General features: G+C 47.8%; 1 protein-coding gene and 1 long non-coding RNA gene across 2 annotated transcripts in view; one reads left to right on the top strand and one right to left on the bottom strand.

Moving 5' to 3' along the window:
- The first annotated feature begins 7,180 nt into the window (after positions 1-7,180).
- On the top strand, positions 7,181-8,569 carry LOC119964324. The gene is made up of 2 exons (XR_005460288.1): positions 7,181-7,343; positions 8,238-8,569. It is a non-coding gene; the product is annotated as an uncharacterized LOC119964324 (long non-coding RNA).
- A 1,425-nt stretch (positions 8,570-9,994) lies between these two features.
- Positions 9,995-23,345, bottom strand: part of LOC119964110 (guanine nucleotide exchange factor VAV3-like) — a 36,790-nt gene continuing 23,439 nt past the window's right edge. The window contains exons 7-10 of the mRNA XM_038793417.1: positions 21,358-21,426; positions 14,007-14,093; positions 13,818-13,903; positions 9,995-10,151 (exon numbers count right to left, since the gene is read on the bottom strand). Coding sequence (XP_038649345.1) covers positions 9,995-10,151; positions 13,818-13,903; positions 14,007-14,093; positions 21,358-21,426 — 399 coding nt within the window. The remainder of the gene's footprint in view (positions 10,152-13,817; positions 13,904-14,006; positions 14,094-21,357; positions 21,427-23,345) is intronic.

Genomic DNA, 23,345 nt, shown 5'->3' on the forward strand with positions numbered 1-23,345 from the left:
TGTATTTTCTTTTATTCCCTTTTCTTCCCATGTACTTAATGATCAGTTGAGCTGCTTGCAGAAAAATACTTTTCACTGTACCTCGGTACACTTGACAAACAAATCCAATCCAATCCAATATAGCATATCACCCCCAATCCGGTGGCATTTTCGAGAGAATGGATCAAACTTTAAAAGCGACCATTAGGAAGATGCTGCAACAGAACAATACCACGTGGGGCACGGCCTCCCATTTACTCTCATGTTTATTCGGAATACCGTTTCCAGTTCCACAGGTTCCACCCCCAACACTCTCAGGACCAGACGGCCCATGAAGGGTATTGAATATTTATTCGGCCTTGATTTGGCAAGCCCTACAGTAACCGCCCTCACCCATGAAAAAGCAGTCCAACAGGTTATAGATAACACTGAAGCAGCACAGCTCGCTGCAGCTGTCCGATTAGGCGCTAGATGGAAGCAGAGTAAAACCTGCTTTGACAAAACCCCATAGAGTACACAGTCAGTCAGCAAGTAATGGTTTCACTTTACAACCCCAGTTCTTTCCTCTCTCCAAAATTTGCAGGACCCGACTACATTTCCGACAAAGTGAGCCCCTCCGTGAACAAGATAACGTACCCCAACGGTAAAACTGGTTGGTTCCACATCAACCAACTCAAAGTCTATGGATCACAATGTAGCCACTCCCACCACAGCAATAGAAGACGATTACGCCCCGCCCCATCGACAACCTAGTCTAACCCCTACGCCAACCCTCCCCCAGCCATGCCGGCATTTATCCCTTGTCCACGCCCACAGACCCGAACTTGTCTCCGCCCACAGATACAGACTTTCACATGGAACGTGACTCCGACAACAGCGAGAGCCTCCCGGATTTGATTACTATCCCTGAACACTGGCGCAATCTCTCTGCCCGCAGTCACCCCAGCCCCCGGAACCATGACTTAGATATCTTTGACCCCCTATATGCCCTCCCACAGCCACCACCACAGCCACCGCCCGACCACAGTAACTTGCCCTCCACTCCCACCGCCCCTACGCCTCACAACAAACAATCCCCTGTTTGGCACCGCGACAACTCTTGCAGAATAGTAAGACACGACGATTCGGATTATCCAACGGCCACGCGGCCAAGGCACAAAAATGGCAGACACGAGTCTGGCAACCGGGAGATGGTGATGATTCAGATACTGCCTCTCATTTCGGTATTGCCTTTACAACACTGTTTGGTAAAGAACCCTGAGGTGTCCAGATGCTGAGAAAGAGACACCGCCTAAGTATTAAGGTGTTCAAGTTCTGATAAGAACTAGGAGCAGGAGTCGGCCATCTGGCCCCTCGAGCCTGCTCCGCCATTCAATTAGATCATGGCTGATATTTTGTGGACTCAGCTCCACTTTCCCCCCCGAACACCATAACCCTTAATCCCTTTATTCTTCAAAAAACTATCTATCTTTACCTTAAAAACATTTAATGAAGGAGCCTCAACTGCTTCACTGAGCAAGGAATTCCATAGATTCACAACCCTTTGGGTGAAGAAGTTCCTCCTAAACTCAGTCCTAAATCTACTTCCCCTTATTTTGAGGCTATGTCCCCTAGTTCTGCTTTCACTAGCCAGTGGAAACAACCTGCCCGCATCTATCCTATCTGTTCCCTTCATAATTTTAAATGTTTCTATAAGATCCCCCCTCATCCTTCTAAATTCCAATGAGTACAGTCCCAGTCTACTCAACCTCTCCTCATAATCCAACCCCTTCAGCTCTGGGATTAACCTAGTGAATCTCTTCTGCACACCCTCCAGTGCCAGTACGTCCTTTCTCAAGTAAGGAGACCAAAACTGAACACAATACTCCAGGTGTGGCCTCACTAACACCTTATACAATTGCAACATTACCTCCCTAGTCTTAAACTCCATCCCTCTAGCAATGAAGGACAAAATTCCATTTGCCTTCTTAATCACCTGTTGCACCTGTAAACCAACTTTCTGTGACTCATGCACTAGCACACCCAGGTCTCTCTGCACAGCAGCATGCTTTAATATTTTATCGTTTAAATAATAATCCCGTTTGCTGTTATTCCTACCAAAATGGATAACGTCACATTTGTCAACATTGTATTCCATCTGCCAGACCCTAGCCCATTCACTTAACCTATCCAAATCCCTCTGCAGACTTCCAGTATCCTCTGCACTTTTCACTTTACCACTCATCTTAGTGTCATCTGCAAACTTGGACACATTGCCCTTGGTCCCCAACTCCAAATCATCTATGTAAATTGTGAACAATTGTGGGCCCAACACGGATCCCTGAGGGACACCACTAGCTACTGATTGCCAACCAGAGAAACACCCATTAATCCCCACTCTTTGCTTTCTATTAATTAATCAATCCTCTATCCATGCTACTACTTTACCCTTAATGCCATGCATCTTTATCTTGTGCAGCAACCTTTTGTGTGGCACCTTGTCAAAGGCTTTCTGGAAATCCAGATATACCACATCCATTGGCTCCCCATTATCTACTGCACTGGTAATGTCCTCAAAAAATTCCACTAAATTAGTTAGGCACGACCTGCCTTTTATGAACCCATGCTGCGTCTGCCCAATGGGACAATTTCTATCCAGATGCCTCGCTATTTCTTCCTTGATGGTAGATTCCAGCATCTTCCCTACTACAGTAGTCCCCCGTTATACCGCGCTCCGCAATATACGGCGGGGGGGCTTATGGACCCCAACTGTCAGCTTCCCTCTCCGGATCAAAGTGAGCCGGCCGCTGAAATTGACACGCCGGCTGCTCTCTACCTCCAATCAGCCGGCAGTGTCAATTTCAGCGGCCGGCTCACTTTGATCCGGAGAGGGAAGCCGCTGAAAATGACACTGCCGGCTGATTGGAGGGAGAGAGCAGCCGGCCGCTACCTTTTTTTGAAGAATCTTTGCTCAGTTTGCACACATCCGTCCCAAGCACAAAATGACGTTTCGGAGACCTTACCAGATGAATGAATAATACAAAATGAAATTTGACTTTTTGTGGTCCGCCATCAACTTTTTCAAACGTCCGCTTTACAGCAGCCGATTAATGTCCTCTTGGCATTTAAAAAAAAACATGTTCAGCTTTCCCTTAACATCCGTCCGTGGAATCGTTTAACCCTCTCCGGATCAAAGTGAGCCGGCCGCTGAAATTGACACTGCCGGCTGATTGGAGGGAGAGAGCAGCCGGCAGTGTCAATTTCAGCGGCTGGCTCACTTTGATCCGGAGAGGGAAGTTGCTCTCTCACTGAAACAATCAGCCGGCTGCTGAAATTGACACTGCCGGCTGCTCTCTCCCTCCAATCCAACTTTTAAGTTGTTAAAAATGCAGCAGTGCTTGTTTTAATTCACGATCCACGATGGGGGTTTTAAATTTATTTTAAAATCTATGCATGCGCTTCCCATTGTGAGTCTAAGAGGGTATGACCTCTCCCCCCGCCCCCCCCCCCCCCCCCCCCCCCCGTAGACTCACAATGGGAAGCGCATGCATAGATTTTAAAATAAATTTAAAACCCCCATCGTGGATATCCGCGGCCCGAATGCAACGCGGGTTGGGGTCTTGGACCCCAACACCCGCGTTATAAAGGGGGACTACTGTACCAAAGTTAAACTCACTGGCCTATAATTTCCCGCTCTCTGCCTACCTCCTTTTTTAAACAGTGGTGTCACGTTTGCTAATTTCCAATCCACCGGGACCACCCCAGAGTCTAGTGAATTTTGGTAAATCATCATTAGTGCAACTGCAATTTCCCTAGCCATCTCTTTTAGCACTCTGGGATGCATTCCATCAGGGCCAGGAGACTTGTCTACCTTTAGCCCCATTAGCTTGCCCATCACTACCTCCTTAGTGATAACAATCCTCTCAAGGTCCTCATCTGTCATAGCATCATTTCTATCCAGCGCTGGCATGTTATTTGTGTCTTCCACTGTGAAGACCGACCCAAAAAACCTGTTCAGTTCCTCAGCCATTTCCTCATCTCCCATTATTAAAACTCCCTTCTCATCCTCTAAAGGACCAATATTTACCTTAGCCACTCTTTTTTGTTTTATATATTTGTAAAAACTTTTACTGTCTGTTTTTATATTCTGAGCAAGTTTACTCTCATACTCTATCTTACTCTTCTTTATAGCTTTTTTAGTAGCTTTCTGTTGCCCCCTAAAGATTTCCCAGTCCTCTAGTCTCCCAGCAATCTTTGCCACTTTATATGCTTTTTCCTTCAATTTGATACTCTCCCTTATTTCCTTAGATATCCACGGTCGATTTTCCCTCTTTCTACCGTCCTTCCTTTTTGTTGGTAAAAACCTTTTGCTGAGCACTGTGAAAAATCGCTTGGAAGGTTTACATAGAATTTACAGTGCAGAAGGAGGCCATTCGGCCCATCGAGTCTGCACCAGCTCTTGGAAAGAGCACCCTACCCCCTACCCAAGGTCAACACCGCCACCCTATCCCCATAACTCGGTAACCCCACCCAACACTAAGGGCAATTTTGGACACTAAGGGCAATTTATCATGGCCAATCTACCGAACCTGCACATCTTTGGACTGTGGGAGGAAGCCGGAGCACCCGGAGGAAACCCACGCACACACGGGGAGGATGTGCAGACTCCGCACAGACAGTGACCCAAGCCGGAATCGAACCTGGGACCCTGGAGCTGTGAAGCGATTGTGCTATCCAGAATGCTACCGTGCTGCCCGTTCTCCACTGTTCCTCAACTGTTCCACCATAAAGTCTTTGCTCCCAGTCTACCTTAGCTAGTTCTTCACTCATCCCATTGTAATCTCCTTTGTTTAAACACAAAACGCTAGTATTTGATTTTACTTTCTCACCCTCCATCTGTATTTTAAATTCCACCATATTGTGATCGCTCCTTCCGAGAGGATCCCTAACTATGAGATCATGAATCAATCCTGTCTCATTACACAGGACAAGATCTAGGACCTTGATGATGGAGCCTGCCCGCCTTTTTCCTTCTTTTTTGTCTACTACATGGTTTTAATTCATGTCGCCCGACACACAATTACTCTTCTGATTCGAGGGTACGATACCCAATGTCAGTTAAGGGCACATGTCTGTCGAGAAACAGATCCCTGCTCTCCCAGTCTTTATGACAAGTTTCCACACGACTGCAAACTCTTACCGTCCACCCAGGTCATTCAGGTAGGGAATAACAGCACTGATCCCCGCCCTACCTGAGGACCCCAAATGCATCCGGTCAGTTAAGCTCGGGTAGTGGAGTAAAGGCACTAATCCCCGCCCTACCCGGGAATTCCACCCATTCTTATCCCGCAGTGGCCCACACAAACCTCATGTTCATAGAACATAGAACAGTACAGCACAGAACAGGCCCTTCGGCCCTCAATGTTGTACCGAGCCACGATCACCCCACTCAAACCCACGTATCCACCCTATACCCATAACCCAACAACCCCCCCCCCCCCCCCTAACCTTACTTTTTATTAGGACACTACGGGCAATTTAGCATGGACAATCCACCTAACCCGCACATCTTTGGACTGTGGGAGGAAACCGGAGCACCCGGAGGAAACCCACGCACACAGGGGGAGGACGTGCAGACTCCACACAGACAGTGACCCAGCCGGGAATCGAACCTGGGACCCTGGAGCTGTGAAGCATTTATGCTAACCACCATGCTACCCTGTTCCCGTCACTTCATGTGCTCTGGAATGGTTCTCTACACTCTGCGTTACCTTTGGCAGGTTTTAGTTTCACCTTCTCTACTCTCCCTTTGGCTGTGGTATAAAGAATGCATTTTGCCACTTCCTTTACCTTTACCTTCCGCGACCCCTGGTCATTCCCCACCTGCTATTTACACATATGACACAATTGGTTGCTAATCACTGCTGCTATACTCGCTGCTGCACGCAAACTACCTCTGAACCCTGGGACCAAACTCTATAAAACTGGCCACCCTGAAATTCAGCTGCTGAAGATAAGCCTCAACCACCATTGGTTGCAAGTAAAGAAAAGACTGGTCGATGAAATTGTCCGCCCACTCCCTGCGTCTCTGTACTTTAAACATTTGCATTTCTTGTCTCTCCAAAATAGTATTTCAACAAAAAATGAGAGAGTCACACATGGCGACAATTACGGGTAATTGGAGTAAGGAGAGAAAGACTAATAAAACGAGATATTAACCAAAGATAATAACAGATACTATGCTTGCACCCCCAGGATTACCCGGAAAACAGACAACACAGGATGAAGCAAGGACTGCTGACCTGCGTTTGGATCATCGCTGGACTTCTGCAACTGCGCGCGCAACGGACTTTTGTTACAAACCCCACACCAGCCCCGAACACTACTACACAACAGGCCACCCCCAGCCCGGACACTACACCATGACTAGGGGCTTTTCACAGTACCTTCATTGAAGCCTACTCGTGACAATAAGCCATTTTCATTTCATTTTTCATTTCATTTCATTTCACACATAAAGACAGACATCAAAACCCCACTTGGTGCGAAAACATTGCCAAATGGAACCCCTTTCATACATAGTCAAGGCCCTTCTAGTAATTGCAATAATCTGCAGTGTTATTCAGACACTCCGACTCCGTATATGGAGAGCAAAAGCCTCCCCGCTCCCCGATATATACAGTCCCATCCCCCTTCTTTGGAATTCAACAAAATTAAATTCATGTACCAATCGGATAAATTAAATGTTTTATAGAGACCTGATTACGGTAACCATTAGCGACTAATTAATTTAGCAATGTATTAATGAAATATTAGGTAAATGTCCCAAACAATAAGATAGAGTAGAGTAGAACCTTGCCTTCACCAAGGGTGCCAGGTCCACCAAGGAGTCTGTGGGATGAGGTGGCCGAGAAGGCGATGGGCTGCTAATCCTCTGCATGCGCTGGTTGGAATCCCGCCCTCGTCACTTTTTAGTGGGCAGCACGGTAGCACAAGTGGATAGCACTGTGGCTTCACAGCGCCAGGGTCCCAGGTTTGATTCCCCGCTGGGTCACTGTCTGTGCGGAGTCTGCACGTTCTACTCGTGTCTGCGTGGGTTTCCTCCGGATGCTCCAGTTTCCTCCCACAGTCCAAATATGTGCGGGTTAGGTGGATTGGCCATGCTAAATTGCCCCTAGTGACCAAAAAGGTTAGGCGGGGTTATTGGGTTACGGGGATAGGATGGAAGTGAGGGATTAAGTGGGTTGGTGCAGACTGGATTGGCTGAATGGCCTCTTTCTGCACTGTATGTTCTATGTCTATATGTCTATGATGAACAGGGATCGATACTGTGATCCACCACCTTTCTCGTTCAGGATCAAGAGGACGGAATATAGCCATCTAAGGTGGCCACCTGCAAAGTACCATGGGAATTATGGCCAACCCAGGACTCAGACAGATACACAGCCTGTGTGTATCTAAAACGCAGGTAACCAGACCTGATCGAAACCCCCGCTCATTTGCATTTCAAAGGCCCATTTTCCCAGGACAATAGAACTCCAATCAGGCAACCGGTGCAGCCACAGAGTAATCGGCATCACTCCCCTTACTCAGAAAGCCCAACTGCCAAGGTCAATGACCGCTAAGGACCCACCCAGCTACCAAGGCACCCACCCCTTTATTGGCCGAAATCGAAGACAGTGATCAGAGCCCTATCGAACTATTGGGTCCAAGGTTAAGGAACGCCCCAAAGAGCGCAAAATCCCAGAGGGATAAAAGAGAGCTCAGCCATGTGTTCTCACTCTCTTGGATCCGGCCTGTGCCAACCCAATTGCAGGAGGAACAGCCAGCTAAGTTCAAGACCAACGATCGCTACCTGACGGATCAGCCCAGCAGAGACAGAGCCACTTTCTTCGAACCAGCCAAGTGAAATCCAGATAAAGGCCTTATCCATCTGCACAGTGCCGGTCGCCCTGAAGTTAAGTATAGGTTATTGTAGCTGATAGGTGTAGTTTAACGCGTAGTAGATATTGTGTTTGCATGTTGAGATAACTCTTGTGTATGTAAATAAACCATCTTTTGAATTAACTAACTGGTTGTGTGGTCATTTGATCGATATAAGGGAAAGGCTTGTGGTTCACCAACATTATTAATAGAACAACAGTAGCAGCAGAACATTTAGAAAATCTGAATACAATCAGGCAAAGTCAACATGGTTTTGTGAAAGAGGAATTGTGTTGGACAAATTTATTAACTCATGACTTGGGAGTACAGAACTTGATTGTTACTGAAGAAAATAGACTTTCTTTTGAAGCTCTTTGTTTTGCACTCATCCAAACAGATTGGTGACGATACCAAATCTCAGAGGGAACAACAATTCATACTGCATGTAAGTGGACTCTGATTGGCAGAGTTGTTGCCATTAAGGATGCACCAGTGAACAATTAACTGCCAAGCCTTTGTTTAATTTCAAACCAGGAAATTCAACTCTGATTGGTCAAGACATTGCCATGGGGACAAGCTTTTGTTTGGATAAAAAAGGGGAAAATGTGAACATGTTCATTCTTTCTGCAAATGGTAAAATCCTGTGTGTGAATAAAGTGGCTTCCAGCACTGCCAGCCCAATTGATAATCTCAATTTGTCATTCAAGTAATTTGAACACATTCAGGGTTATTTAGTAAATGTTATCCAATCATGGAATATGATTGATTGTTGGACATTGTGTTTGGGATTTTGCAAGCAAGGGTTGGTTGGGTGTGGTCAGCACTTTGCCTATTACTGGGGCTGGTTTAGCACAGTGGGCTAAATAGCTGGCTTGTAATGCAGAACAAAGCAGCTGCATGGTTCAATTCCCGTTCCTGCCTCCCCGAACAGACGCCAGAATGTGGCGACTAGGGGCTTTTCACGGTAACTTTTTTTTTAACAGTACAGCACAGAACAGGCCCTTCAGCCCTCGATGTTGTGCCGAGCAATGATCACCCTACTTAAACCCACGTAACCCGTATACCCGTAACCAAACAATCCCCCCATTAACCTTACACTACGGGCAATTTAGCATGGCCAATCCACCTAACCCGCACATCTTTGGACTGTGGGAGGAAACCGGAGCACCCGGAGGAAACCCACGCACACACAGGGAGGACGTGCAGACTCCACACAGACAGTGACCCAGCCGGGAATCGAACCTGGGACCCTGGAGCTGTGAAGCATTGATGCTAACCACCATGCTACCGTGAGGCCCCAACTTCATTGAAGCCTATTTGTGATAATAAGTGATTATTGTTATTGCAACCAGCTGAAGGGACATATTGTTTGCTACGATCCCCTATTGTTGGGGTGTTCGGCCGACAAATCTGACATCACACCAGCACTGAAATTCATATAACACATTACTCATTAGTGTGATCGGCAGAGCAGCTTTCTGACTTAACGGCAGCATCATGCTCGTGACGAATACGACTCGTGTTGTTACTGCACAGGAGCTAGCTTCTCTATTGTTCACATTATTGAGATACATTACCGTGACCATTTATGAGTTTGCGCGATATACAACGAGCAATGTTCTGACCAGTGCAGCCATTTCCCGCAGTGTAGCTTTGATGTGCCTATTTCAGTATCAAGCTGGCACGGGTCGCAAACAGCTCAGCCTCTATGTTCGAGGCTGCTGATCAGACCAACCCTATAGCACAGAGTCCCAATGTCTGTGCTGGCCAGTGAAAGTGGGCTTAGAGTGCACCATGGAGGAGGGAGGGTCCCAATGTGTGTGCTGGCCAGTGAAGGGAGGGTCCCAATGTGTGTGCTGGCCAGTGAAGGTGGGATTACAGTGCACCATGGAGGAGGGAGGGTCCCAATGTGTGTGCTGGCCAGTGAAGGTGGGCTTGCAGTGCACCATGAAAGAGGCAGGGTCCCAAGCAAGGACAGCTGATTGGACTGCTCCATTTGAAAGGTGAATTTGAGCGCAGGATAAGAAAATTCTGGCTGCTGCTAAATATTCAAAGATAGTAAATATATCATCCGTGTATCGGAAAAATCTAAGGAGTGGGAGGTTAGGGGTAATTACATCAAAGGGCTCTCCCTCACCTTCTTGTTTTCCTTGTCTGTGGTTGGGTTGTTTGTGATCTTGTAAATGCTCAAGTCGATGATTTCCTTCATTTCGTAGTTATCGCCCCGTCTCTTACACACAATGACTGCTTTGTCGAACAGGAAGATGTGCCTATTGAAAGCGAGAGAATAGACATGAATTACAGCTGCCTCACAATGTGGCTGCGTGGCTGTGGAGGCCAATTCACTGAGTGTCTTTAAGACAGAGATCGATAGATTCTTGATTAATAAGGGGATCAGGGGATATGGGGAGAAGGCAGGAGAATGGGGATGAGAAAATATCAGCCATGATTGAATGGCGGAGTGGACTCGATGGGCCGAGTGGCCTAATTCTGCTCCTGTGTCTTATGGTCTTATGAAGCAGCTGAAGATGGTTGGGCCGAGGACACTACCCTGAGGAACTCCTGCAGTGATGTCCTGGAGCTGAGATGATTGACCTCCAACCACCACAACCATCTTCCTTTGTGCCGGGTTTGACTCCAACCAGCGGAGAGTTTACCCCTGATTCCCATTGACTCCAGTTTAGCTCGGGCTCCTTGATGCCATATTCGGTCAGATGCTGCCTTGATGTCAAAGGGCAGTCACTCTCACCTCCCCTCTGGCATTCAGCTCTTTTTCGCATGTTTGAACCAAGGCTGTAATGAGGTCAGGAGCTGAGTGACCCTGGCAGAGCCCAAACTGAGTGTCCATGAGCTGGTTATTGCTGAGTAAGTGCCGCTTGATAGCTCTGTTGATGACTCCTTCCATCAATGAAGTTACTGTGAAAAGCCCCTAGTCACCACATTCCGGCGCCTGTTCGGGGAGGCTGTTACGGGAATCGAACCGTGCTGCTGGCCTGCTTGGTCTGCTTTCAAAGCCAGCGATTTAGCCCAGTGTACTAAACAGCCCCTGATGGACAGTAGACTGATAGGGAGGTAATTGGCTGGGTTGGATTAAACTATTTTTTGTGTACAGGACACACCTGGGCAATTTTTCACATTGTTCCACATTCTACAAGTTCTGGATTACAAGTCTTCAGTACTATTGCTGGGATATTGTCAGGGTCCATAGCCTTTGCAGTGTCCAGTGCCTTCAGCCGTTTCTTGACATCACATGGAGTGAATCGTATTGACTGAGGACTGACATCTGTGATGCTGGGGACCTCTGGAGAAGACCGAGATGGATCATCCACTCGGTACTTCTGGCTGAAGATTGTTGCGAATGCTTCAGCCGTGTCTTTTGCACAGTGGGCTGGGTTCCTCCATCATTGAGAATGGGAATATTTGTGGAACCTCCTCCTCCAGTGAGTTGTTTAATTAATAATAATCTTTTTTGTCACAAGTAGGCTTACATTTCAGTGAAGTTGCTGTGAAAAGCCCCTAGTCGCCACATTCCGGCGCCTGTTCAGGTACACAGAGGGAGAATTCAGAATGTCCAAATTACCTAACAGCACGTCTTTCGGGACTTGTGGGAGGAAACCGGAGCACCCGGAGGAAACCCACGCAGACACAGGGAGAATGTGCAGACCCCGCACAGACAGGGACCCAGCGGGGAATCGAACCTGGGACCCTGGAGCTGTGAAGCAATTGTGCTAACCACTGTGCTACCATGCTGCAATCACACCACCACCTCCTCTTACATTTGGTCGATACATCCACACCATGTATCGAGATTCTGAACAGTTCTGGCCCCAGCACTGATTCTTGCGATAGCTGACTGGTAACAACCCGATATCCTGAGAATGACCCATTTATTCGTACTCTCTGTTTTCTGTCTGTTAAACATTTCTCAATAAAAACCAGTACGTTCCCCCCAAATCCATGAGTTCTAATTTTATTTACTAATCTCTTGTGGGGGATCTTATCAAAAGCTTCCTGATACGCCACATCCATTGCTCCAATTTACCCACACTACAAACAACATCCACAAAAACCCCAAATACATTTGTCCAAAGTGATTTTGCTTCGTGATGAATACAGGATTTTCAGATTTTGCCGCTATGTCACAGATCCCCGCACAGAAGCAACGCCCGGTGAGGGGCTGGCAGGCGTGTCACGTAAAACACACGACCTTTCCGATATAAACGGCTGGAGAATTGCCGTGGCCGTGGCCACGTCTGCGCATGGTGATGTCCTGCAGCGGTTGCGCCGTACAACATGGTGCTAGCTGCGCGAAGACCTGGCCTGCCAGATAGTGCCCCCCCCCCCCCCCCCCCCCCCCCGGACACCCCTCGCCCCCCCCCGGACACCCCTTGCCACCCCCCCGGACACCCACCACCACCCCCCACCAGTCCCTCCAGCCCTCAAAGCCCGTCCAGGCCAGCGGTACGGCTCCCCCGGACTGTGGCGATGTTGGACAAAGCCCGTCCAGGCCAGCGGTACGGCTCCCCCGGACTGTGGCGATGTTGGACAAAGCCCGTCCAGGCCAGCGGTACGGCTCCCCCGGACTGTGGCGATGTTGGACACATTCCGCAGCCGCCACACCCTGTTCCCGAAAACTGAGAGCATGAGTTAGCCACGCAGTCAGGAATTCGGCCCATCGGGGTGGAGCATTGGGGAGGGCCTTCAGGTGATGTCCTGACGCTATCCCAATGTCGTGCGATGTACTCCTCGATGAAGCCATTTTGAAGGGGGCGGAGCATCCAAAAACAGGCCCCACCCCGGATTCGGTCATTAACAGGGATTCTCCCCAATCGGGTCGGTCAGTCCCGATATCCCCATTTCTTATTGTCACGAGTAGGCTTCAAATAAAGTTACTATGAAAAGCCCCTAGTCGCCACATTCCGGCACCTGTTCGGAGAGGCTGGTACGGGAATATGATACTTTGTATATATAGACAAAGTCAAAGATGCAAGACTATACTTTGAATGCGAGTCTTTGTAGGTAATTAAGTCTTTACAGATGCAAACGGAGCAACTGGAGAGATAGGGGTAGCCCCAGGTTAAAGAGGTGTGAATTGTCTCAAGCCAGGACAGTTGGTAGGATTTTGCAAACCCAGGCCAGATGGTGGGGGGTGAATGTAATGCGACATGAATCCCAGGTCCCGGTTGAGGCTGCACTCATGTGTACGGAACTTGGCTATAAGATTCTGCTCGGCGATTCTGCGTTATCACGCGTCCTGATGGCCGCTTACCCGGAGATCAGAGGCTGAATGCCCTTGACTGCTGACGTGCACGGGTGTGAGGGCGTGCGGGGCGACCGGTTTGGGGTTCGCAGGTCACGTCGGGAGCTCGAGAGATCGGCACACCGTTTTCACTGAGGAGTTCCCATGACCACAGCTCGTCAGTGCAGAAAACGGGGCTAAGTGCGGCCTCGTTGGGGAGTTCCCCACTGTGGCCCTCGATCTAGCCAGATGGACGTTAAATAGTGGCATGTTTCTCAACACTACGGCAGGAATCCCGGCGAATATCGCGCTCCGGGGTTCTGTCCCCAATCGGGTCGGTCACTCCCGATATCCCCATTTCTTTGTGAAATCACTCCTGGGGCGAGATATCCTTTCCTCACAGTCTTACACAATAAAATAAAATATTGTGTTTGTGTCCAGTATCTGAGTCACTGTTGGGGTCTGGTCCGAGATCAGAATAGCTTTGATACATCGTCCGGACAGAGAGGCTTACAGTCAATGGGAAGCCATTGCACGTGATTAGTTGCTGTAAGGTTGTGCTGTAGTCGGTATTCTACACTAATTCCTGATCCTTGCTGTGAATTCTGATACTTCACCGTAAGCAGAGATCAGCTCTTTAAGCTCCGATAGTTGGGACTCTGAAACATGGAGTCATTGAGAGGTCAATGCTACTCACCTATCCTGCCGCGTGCGTTTGTCCAATGTCGTTAATCGCACCTCGCCATCCACTTTGGGACGTCCGTACATTGTGAGAGGCTGATTCTGAAACACAGATAGTGGCACGTACCACAAACACAATTCATCCACAACATTTCAATCTGGCATGGCAAATGTTCAGCTAAGACAGAGAGGTAACCAAACTTACCAAGTTATCAATACAGTGCTGGAACTGCTTAATCTCTCGTAGGCACTCATTGTCTCGTTTCACTTCATTGACGTACTGTGCCAAGTCCTGCAGATAGAAAATGGAATCCAGAGATAAATTAAAAACCTTAATCAGCAGAAAAATAGCCATGAGAATGAATGAGAATGAATGAAAGTGAGCGAGAGTGTTTTACCAGTGAGTGAGAGTTTGGTCCCAGTGAGTGAGAGTGAGTGAGAGTGAGTGAGTGTGAGTGAGTGTGTGTTATCAGTGAGTGAGAGCGAGTGTGTTACCAGTGAATGAGAGTGAGCGAGAGTGTTTTACCAGTGAGTGAGAGTTTGGTCCCAGTGAGTGAGAGTGAGTGAGTGTGTGTTACCAGTGAGTGAGAGTGAGTGAGTGTATGTTACCAGTGAGTGAGAGAGTGGCACCGGTGAATTAGAGTGAGTGAGAGTGAGTGTGTGTTACCAGTGAGTGAGAGTTTGGTCCCAGTGAGAGAGAGTGAGTGAGAGTGAGTGAGAGTGAGTGAGAGTGTGTTACCAGTGAGTGAGAGTGAGTGAGAGAGAGTGAGAGTGAGTGAGAGTGAGTGAGAGTGAGTGAGAGTGAGTGAGAGTGTGTTACCAGTGAGTGAGAGTGAGTGAGAGTGAGTGAGAGTGAGTGAGAGTGAGTGAGAGTGAGTGAGAGTGAGTGAGAGTGTGTTACCAGTGAGTGAGAGTGAGTGAGAGTGAGTGAGAGTGTGTTACCAGTGAGTGAGAGTGAGTGTGTGTTACCAGTGAGTGAGAGTGAGTGAGAGTGTGTTACCAGTGAGTGAGAGTGAGTGAGAGTGTGTTACCAGTGAGTGAGAGTGTGTTACTAGTGAGTGAGAGTGAGTGAGTGTGTGTTCCTAGTGAGTGAGTGAGTGAGTGTGTGTTACCAGTGAGTGAGAGTGAGTGAGAGTGTGTTACTAGTGAGCGAGAGTGAGTGAGTGTGTGTTACCAGTGAGTGAGTGAGTGAGTGTGTGTTACCAGTGAGTGAGAGTGAGTGAGAGTGTGTTACTAGTGAGTGAGACTGCGTGAGAGTGTGTTACCAGTGAGTGAGTGAGTGAGTGTGTGTTACCAGTGAGTGAGAGTGAGTGAGAGTGTGTTACTAGTGAGTTAGAGTGAGTGAGAGTGTGTCACTAGTGAGTGAGAGTGAGTGAGTGTGTGTTACCAGTGAGTGAGAGTGAGTGAGTGTGTTACTAGTGAGTGAGAATGAGTGAGAGTGTGTTACTAGTGAGTGAGAGTGAGTGTGTGTTACTAGTGAGAGTGAGTGAGTGAGAGTGAGTGAGTGTGTTACCAGTGAGTGAGAGTGAGTGTGTGTTACCAGTGAGTGAGAGTGAGTGAGAGTAGGTGAGTGTGTGTTACTAGTGAGTGAGAGTGAGTGAGTGAGTGAGTGAGTGTGAATTACCAGTGAGTGAGAGTGAGTGAGTGTGTGTTACCAGTGAGTGAGAGTGAGTGAGTGTGAGTGTGTGTTACTAGTGAGTGAGAGTGAGTGTGTGTTACCAGTGAGTGAGAGTGAGTGAGAGTGAGTGAGTGTGTGTTACTAGTGAGTGAGAGTGATTGTGTGTTACCAGTGAGTGAGAGTGAGTGAGAGTGTGTGAGTGTGTGTTACTAGTGGGTGAGAGTGAATGTGTGTTACTAGTGAGCGAGAGTGTGTGTTACTAGTGAGTGAGAGTGAGTGTGTGTTACCAGTGAGTAAGAGTGAGTGAGTGTGTGTTACCAGTGAGTGAGAGTGAGTGAGTGTGTGTTACCAGTGAGTGAGAGTGAGTGAGAGTGTGGTACCAGTGAGTGAGAGTGAGTGAGTGTGTGTTACCAGTGAGTGAGAGTGAGTGAGTGTGTGTTACCAGTGAGTGTGAGTGAGTGTGTGTTACCAGTGAGTGAGAGTGAGTGAGTGTGTGTTACCAGTGAGTGAGAGTGAGTGTGTGTTACCAGTGAGTGAGTGAGTGAGTGTGTGTTACCAGTGAGTGAGAGTGAGTGTGTGTTACCAGTGAGTGAGAGTGAGTGAGTGTGTGTTACCAGTGAGTGAGAGTGAGTGAGTGAGTGAGTGTGTGTTACTAATGAGTGAGAGTGAGTGTGTGTTACTAGTGAGTGAGTGTGTGTTACCAGTGAGTGAGAGTGAGTGAGTGTGTGTTACCAGTGAGTGAGAGTGAGTGAGTGTGTGTTACCAGTGAGTGAGAGTGAGTGAGTGAGTGAGTGTGTGTTACTAATGAGTGAGAGTGAGTGTGTGTTACTAGTGAGTGAGTGTGTGTTACTAGTGAGTGAGAGTGATTGTGTGTTACCAGTGAGTGAGAGTGAGTGAGAGTGTGTGAGTGTCTGTTACCAGTGAGTGAGAGTGGCACCAGTGAATGAGAGTGAGTGAGTGTGTGTTACTAGTGAGTGAGAGTGAGTGAGTGTGTGTTACCAGTGAGTGAGAGTGAGTGAGTGTGTGTTACTAGTGAGTGAGAGTGAGTGTGTGTTACCAGTGAGCGAGAGTGAGTGAGAGTATGTGAGTGTGTGTTACTAGTGAGTGAGAGTGAGTGAGAGAGTGTGTTACTAGTGAGTGAGAGTGATTGTGTGTTACCAGTGAGTGAGAGTGTGTGAGTGTCTGTTACTTGTGAGTGAGAGTGAGTGAGTGAGTGTGTTACCAGTGAGTGAGTGAGTGTGTTACCAGTGAGTGAGAGTGAGTGTGTGTTACCAGTGAGTGAGAGTGAGTGAGTGAGTGTTACCAGTGAGTGAGAGTGAGTGAGTGTGTGTTACCAGTGAGTGAGAGTGAGTGTGTTACCAGTGAGTGAGAGTGAGTGTGTGTTACCAGTGAGTGAGAGTGAGTGAGTGTGTTACCAGTGAGTGAGAGTGAGTGTGTGTTCCCAGTGAGTGAGAGTGAGTGTGTTACCAGTGAGTGAGAGTGAGTGAGTGTTACCAGTGAGTGAGAGTGAGTGAGTGTGTGTTACCAGTGAGTGAGAGTGAGTGAGAGTGTGTTACCAGTGAGTGAGTGAGTGAGAGTGTGTTACTAGTGAGACTGAGTGAGAGTGTGTTACCAGTGAGTGAGAGTGAGTGAGAGTGTGTTACCAGTGAATGAGAGTGAGTGAGAGTGTGTTACCAGTGAGTGAGAGTGAGTGAGAGTGTGTTACCAGTGAATGAGAGTGAGTGAGAGTGTGTTACCAGTGAGTGAGAGTGAGTGAGAGTGTGGTACCAGTGAGTGAGAGTGAGTGTGTGTTACTAGTGAGTGAGAGTGAGTGTGTGTTACCAGTGAGTGAGAGTGTGTGAGTGTGTGTTACTAGTGAGTGAGAGTGAGTGAGAGTGAGTGAGTGAGTGTGTTACTAGTGAGTGAAAGTGATTGTGTGTTACCAGTGAGTGAGAGTGAGTGAGAGTGTGTGAGTGTCTGTTACTAGTGAGTGAGAGTGAGTGAGTGTTACCAGTGAGTGAGAGTGAGTGAGTGTGTGTTACCAGCGAGTGAGAGTGAGTGAGTGTGTGTTACCAGTGAGTGAGAGTGAGTGTGTTACCAGTGAGTGAGAGTGAGTGTGTGTTACCAGTGAGTGAGAGTGACTGAGTGTGTGTTACCAGTGAGTGAGTGAGTGAGTGTGTTACCAGTGAGTGAGAGTGAGTGAGTGTGTGTTACCAGTGAGTGAGAGTGAGTGAGTGTGTGTTACCAGTGAGTGAGAGTGAGTGAGTGTGTGTTACCAGTGAGTGAGTGTGTGAGTGTCTGTTACTAGTGAGTGAGAGTGAGTGTGTGTTACCAGTGAGTGAGAGTGAGTGAGTGTGTGTTACCAGTGAGTGAGAGTGAGTGTGTGTTACCAGTGAGTGAGAGTGAGTGAGTGTGTGTTACCAGTGAGTGAGAGTGAGTGAGTGTGTTACCAGTGAGTGAGAGTGAGTGAGTGTTACCAGTGAGTGAGAGTGAGTGAGTGTGTGTTACCAGTGAGTGAGAGTGAGTGTGTGTTACCAGTGAGTGAGTGAGTGAGTGAGTGTTACCAGTGAGTGAGAGTGAGTGAGGAGTGAGTGAGTGAGTGAGTGAGTGAGTGAGTGAGTGAGTGTGAGTGTGTGTTACCAGTGAGAGTGAGTGTGTGTTACCAGTGAGTGAGAGTGAGTGAGTGTGTGTTACCAGTGAGAGTGAGTGAGTGTGTGTTACCAGTGAGTGAGAGTGAGTGAGTGTGTGTTACCAGTGAGTGAGAGTGAGTGAGAGTGAGTGTGTGTTACCAGTGAGTGAGAGTGAGTGAGTGTGTGTTACCAGTGAGTGAGAGTGAGTGATTGTTACCAGTGAGTGAGAGTGAGTGAGTGTGTGTTACCAGTGAGTGAGAGTGAGTGTGTGTTACCAGTGAGTGAGAGTGAGTGAGTGTGTGTTACCAGTGAGTGAGTGTGTGTTACCAGTGAGTGAGTGAGTGAGTGTGTGTTACCAGTGAGTGAGAGTGTGGTACCAGTGAGTGAGAGTGAGTGTGTGTTACCAGTGAGTGAGAGTGAGTTAGAGTGTGGTACCAGTGAGTGAGAGTGAGTGTGTGTTACCAGTGAGTGAGAGTGAGTGAGTGTGTGTTACCAGTGAGTGAGAGTGAGTGAGAGTGTGTTACCAGTGAGTGAGAGTGAGTGAGAGTGAGTGAGAGTGAGTGAGTGAGAGTGAGTGAGAGTGAGTGAGTGAGAGTGAGAGTGAGTGAGAGTGAGTGAGAGTGTGTTACCAGTGAGTGAGTGAGTGAGAGTGAGTGAGAGTGAGTGAGAGTGAGTGAGAGTGAGTGAGAGTGAGTGAGAGTGTGTTACCAGTGAGTGAGAGTGAATGAGAGTGAGTGAGAGTGAGTGAGAGTGTGTTACCAGTGAGTGAGAGTGAGTGAGAGTGAGTGAGAGTGAGTGAGAGTGAGTGAGAGTGAGTGAGAGTGTGTTACCAGTGAGTGAGAGTGAATGAGAGTGAGTGAGAGTGTGGTACAATCTATAATATGTTTCTGGGATTGTGTTACAATCTGTAACAAGTCTCTTGTTATATTTGTGCATGGGATGTGTGCGTCGCTGGTGAGGCCTGCATTTATTGCTCATCCCGAAGGTGGTGGTCAGTTGCCTTCCTGAACTGCTGCAGTCCATGAAAGCACAGTGGTTAGCACTGTTGCTTCACAGCACCAAGGTCCCAGGTTCGATTCCCGCTTGGGTCACTGTCTGTGTGGAGTCTGCACGTTCTCCCCGTGTCTGTTCCTCCGGGTGCTCCGGTTTCCTCCCACACGTCCCGAAAGATGTGCTGCGAGGTGAATTGGACATTCTGAATTCTCCCTCCATGTACCCGAACAGGCGCCGAAGTGTGGCGACTGGGGGATTTCCACAGTAACTTCATTGCACTGTTAATGTAAGCCTACTTGTGACAATAAAGATTATTATTACCATGAGGTGTAGATACGCCCACAATGCTGTTAGAGAGTGACTTCCAAGACTTTGACACAGTGACAGTGCAAGAATGATGATATATTTCCAAGTCAGGGTGGCGAGTGACTTGGAGGGGAACCTCCAGGTGGTGGGGTTCCCAGGTATCTGCTGCTCTTGTCCTTCTAGATGGTGGTGGTCGTGGGTTTGAACCGTGCTGCCTAAGGAACCTTGGTGAGTTCCTGGATCTTGGAGATTAATAATCTTTATTGTGAAAATTTCCTAGTTGCCACATTCCGGCGCCTGTTCGGGTACACAGAGGAAGAATTCAGAATGTCCAATTTACCTAACAGCACATCTTTTGGGACTTGTGGGTGGAAACCGGAGCACCCGGAGGAAACCCACGCAGACACGGGGAGAACGTGCAGACTCCGCACAGACAGTGACCCAAGCCAGGAATCGAACCTGGGATCCTGACGCTGTGAAGCAACAGTGCTAACCGCTGTGTCCAATGGGACACATGGTTGCCACTGAACATTGATGGTGGCGGGATTGAATGATTATTGTGGTGGGAGGGGTGCCAATCAAGCGGGGCTGCTTTATCCTGGATGGTGTTGAGCTTCTTGAGTGTTTTTGGAGCTGCGCTCATCCAGGCAATTGGAGAGTCTCCCATCACACTCCTGACTTGTGCCTTGTGGATGATGGACAGGCTTTGGGGTGGTCAGGAGGTGAGTTACTCATCACAGGATTCCTGACCTCTGACCTGCTCTTAGAACCATAAAATAGAACCATAGAATTCCTATATTGCAGAAGGAGACCATTCGGTCCATTGAGTCTGCACCGACCCTCTGAAAGAGCCCCCTACCTAGGCGCACTTACCTTTCCTGTCCAGTAACCTATAACCCCACCTAAACTGCACATCTTTGGACACCAAGGAGCAATTTAACGTGGCCAATCCACCTAACTTGCTCATCTTTGGACTGTGGGGGGAAACCAGAGCACCCTAACCCTAACCCATGCAGACACGGGGAGAAAATGCAAACTCCACACAGACAGCCACCCAAAGCCAGAATTGAACCCCGGCGCTGTGAGGCAGCAGTGCTAACCACTGTGCCATTGTGCCACAGTATTAATGTAGCTAGTCCAGTTTCGTTTCTGGTTAATGGTAACCCCCACGATGTTGATTGTGGGGGTTTCAGCGATGGTTATGCCGTTGAATGTCAAGGGGCGATGGTTAGATCCTCTCTTGTAGGAGATGGCCATTGCCTGGCGCTTGTGTGGAGTGAATGTAACTTGCCACTTGTCAACCCAAGCCTGGATATTGTCCAGGTCTTGCTGCATTTGGACACGGACTGCTTCATAAAACATACAGTGCAGAAGGAGGCCATTCGACCCATCGAGTCTGCACCGAGCCACTTAAGCCCTTACTTCCCCACTATCCTCATAACCCAGTAACCCCTCCTAACCTTTTTTTTGTCACTAAGGGCAATTGATCATGGCCAATCGACCTAACCTGCACGTCTTTGGACTGTGGGAGGAAACTGGAGCACCCGGAGGAAACCCACGCAGACACGGGGACAACGTGCAGACTCCGCACAGACAGTGACCCAGCAGGGAATCGAACCTGGGACCCTGGAGCTGGAAGCCACAGTGCTAACCACTTGTGTTACCGTGCTTCATTATCTGAGGAGTTGTGAATGGTGCTGAACATTGTGCAGTCATCTGCAAACATCCCCACTTCTGACCTTGTGGTTGAACATCTCGATTAAATCTCCTCTGAACCTTCTCTGCTCCAAGGAGAACAATCCCAGTTTCTCCAGTCTCTCCACATTAACTGAAATCCCTCATTCCTGCTCCCATTCCAGTAAATCTCCGCACCCTTTCCAAGGCCTTGACATCCTCCTAAAGCGTGGAGCCCAGAATTAGGCACAATATTCTCACTGAGGATGAGCAAGTATTTCATTCAGTTCTAATGTAAGCTCCTCGCTTTGAAACTCGGTCAGAACTCGGTCCACTTTGCTCCCCGCTGCACCCACCTTCATTGCGTCCAACGCCAGTCGCAAATGTGACTTCTCCTGACTGTCAGCAGTCTGTTTCATAAGTTCCTGTGAAATCACAGAAAGGTCTGGTTAGATACGGGTTAGATACTGGTAAGATATTGGTTAGATAATGGGTAGATACTGGGTAGATATTGGTTAGATACTGATTGGTATTGGTGAGATATGAGTTGGATATTGGTTAGATACTGGTTAGATATTGGTTGGATATCGGTAAGATATTGGTTAGATATTGATCAGATACTGGGTAGATATTGGTTGGATACTGGTTTGATATTGGTTAGATACTGGTTAGATATTGGTTGGATATCGGTAAGATATTGGTTAGATATTGATCAGATACTGGGTAGATATTGGTTGGATACTGGTTTGATATTGGTTAGATACTGGGAGGTTCGGGGAGGCCGGTACGGGAATTGAACCCGCGCTGTGCCTTGTTCTGCATTTCAAGCCAGCTATTTAGCCCACTATGCTAAACCAGCCCCTCCACTGTGCTGACCCAGATATTGGTTAGATACGGGTTAGATTTGGTTAGATACTGGTTGGATATTTGTTAGATAGTGGTTGGTCATTGGTTATATATTGGTTATATACTGGTTAGGTAGTGGTTAGATATTGGTTATATATTGGTTAGATATTGATTAGGTTATGGTTGGATATTGGTTAGATACTGGTTAGGTAGTGGTTAGATATTGGTTATATATTGGTTAGATATTGATTAGATTATGGTTGGATATTGGTTAGATACTGGTTAGGTAGTGGTTAGATACGGGTAGGACATTGGTTCGATAGTGATTGGACATTGGTCAGAGTGGTCAAGTGTTCATTGGTCAGAGTGGTCAAGAAGGCATACAGCATGCTTGCCATCATCGGACGGGGTATTGAGTGCAAGAGTCGGCAGGTCATGTTACAGTTGTATAGGGCTATGGTTAGGCCACATTTGGAATACTGCGTGTAGTTCTGGTCGCCATATTACCAGAAGGATGTGGATGCTTTAGAGAGGGTGCAGAGGAGGTTCACCAGGATGTTGCCTGGTATGGAGGGTGCTAGCTATGAAGAAAGGTTGAGTAGATTAGGATTGTTTTCGTTGGAAAGACGGAGGTTGAGGGGGGACCTGATTGAGGTCTACAAAATTATGAGAGGTATGGGCAGGGTGGATAGCAACAAGCTTTTTCCAAGAGTGGGGGTGTCAATTACAAGGGGTCACAATTTCAAGGTGAGAGGGGGAAAGTTTAAGGGAGATGTGCGTGGAAAGTTATTTACGCAGAGGGTGGTGGGTGCCTGGAACGCATTACCAGCGGAGGTGGTAGAGGCGGGCACAATAGCATCATTTAAGATGCATCTAGACAGATATATGAATGGGCGGGGAACAGAGAGAAGTAGATCCTTGGAAAATAGGCGGCAGGTTTAGATAAAGGATCTGGATCGGCGCAGGCTGGGAGGGCCGAAAGGCCAGTTCCTGTGCTGTAATTTTCTTTGTTGTTTGTTTTAGATATTGGTTATATATTGGTTAGATCTGGGTTAGATATTGTTTAGATATTGGTTAGATACTGGTTAGATACTGGTTAGATATTGGTTGGATATTGGATAGATACAGGTCAGATATTGGTTAGATACCCACACAATCACCTCTGATAACATCTCACACAGACTTGGTGATCTCCGATATTTTCTCCGCGCGGATAGTGAATCTGTGATGCAGACTCATTCTCTCCACACTTATTTACTGCATGACTTTCGGTCTCTGTTGGACCTGTTTCTATCAGTCCTGTAGATCACTCTGTACAAGAGGGAGATCCTGGGAATGTCCTTCAGGAACAGAATCAGAGTGGAATTTTACCAAATTTCCTTCATCCCCAAAATTAGTTTGAAGTTTTTTTTATTTTTCACTGAGGAACTGAATTAGGATGGACAAAAGGTGTGAATAGGGCTGACTGGAGATCCAGCATAGACTCGATGGACTGAAT

The sequence above is a fragment of the Scyliorhinus canicula genome, chromosome 4 (genome assembly GCF_902713615.1).
Source record: "Scyliorhinus canicula chromosome 4, sScyCan1.1, whole genome shotgun sequence".
Lineage (NCBI taxonomy): Eukaryota > Metazoa > Chordata > Chondrichthyes > Carcharhiniformes > Scyliorhinidae > Scyliorhinus > Scyliorhinus canicula.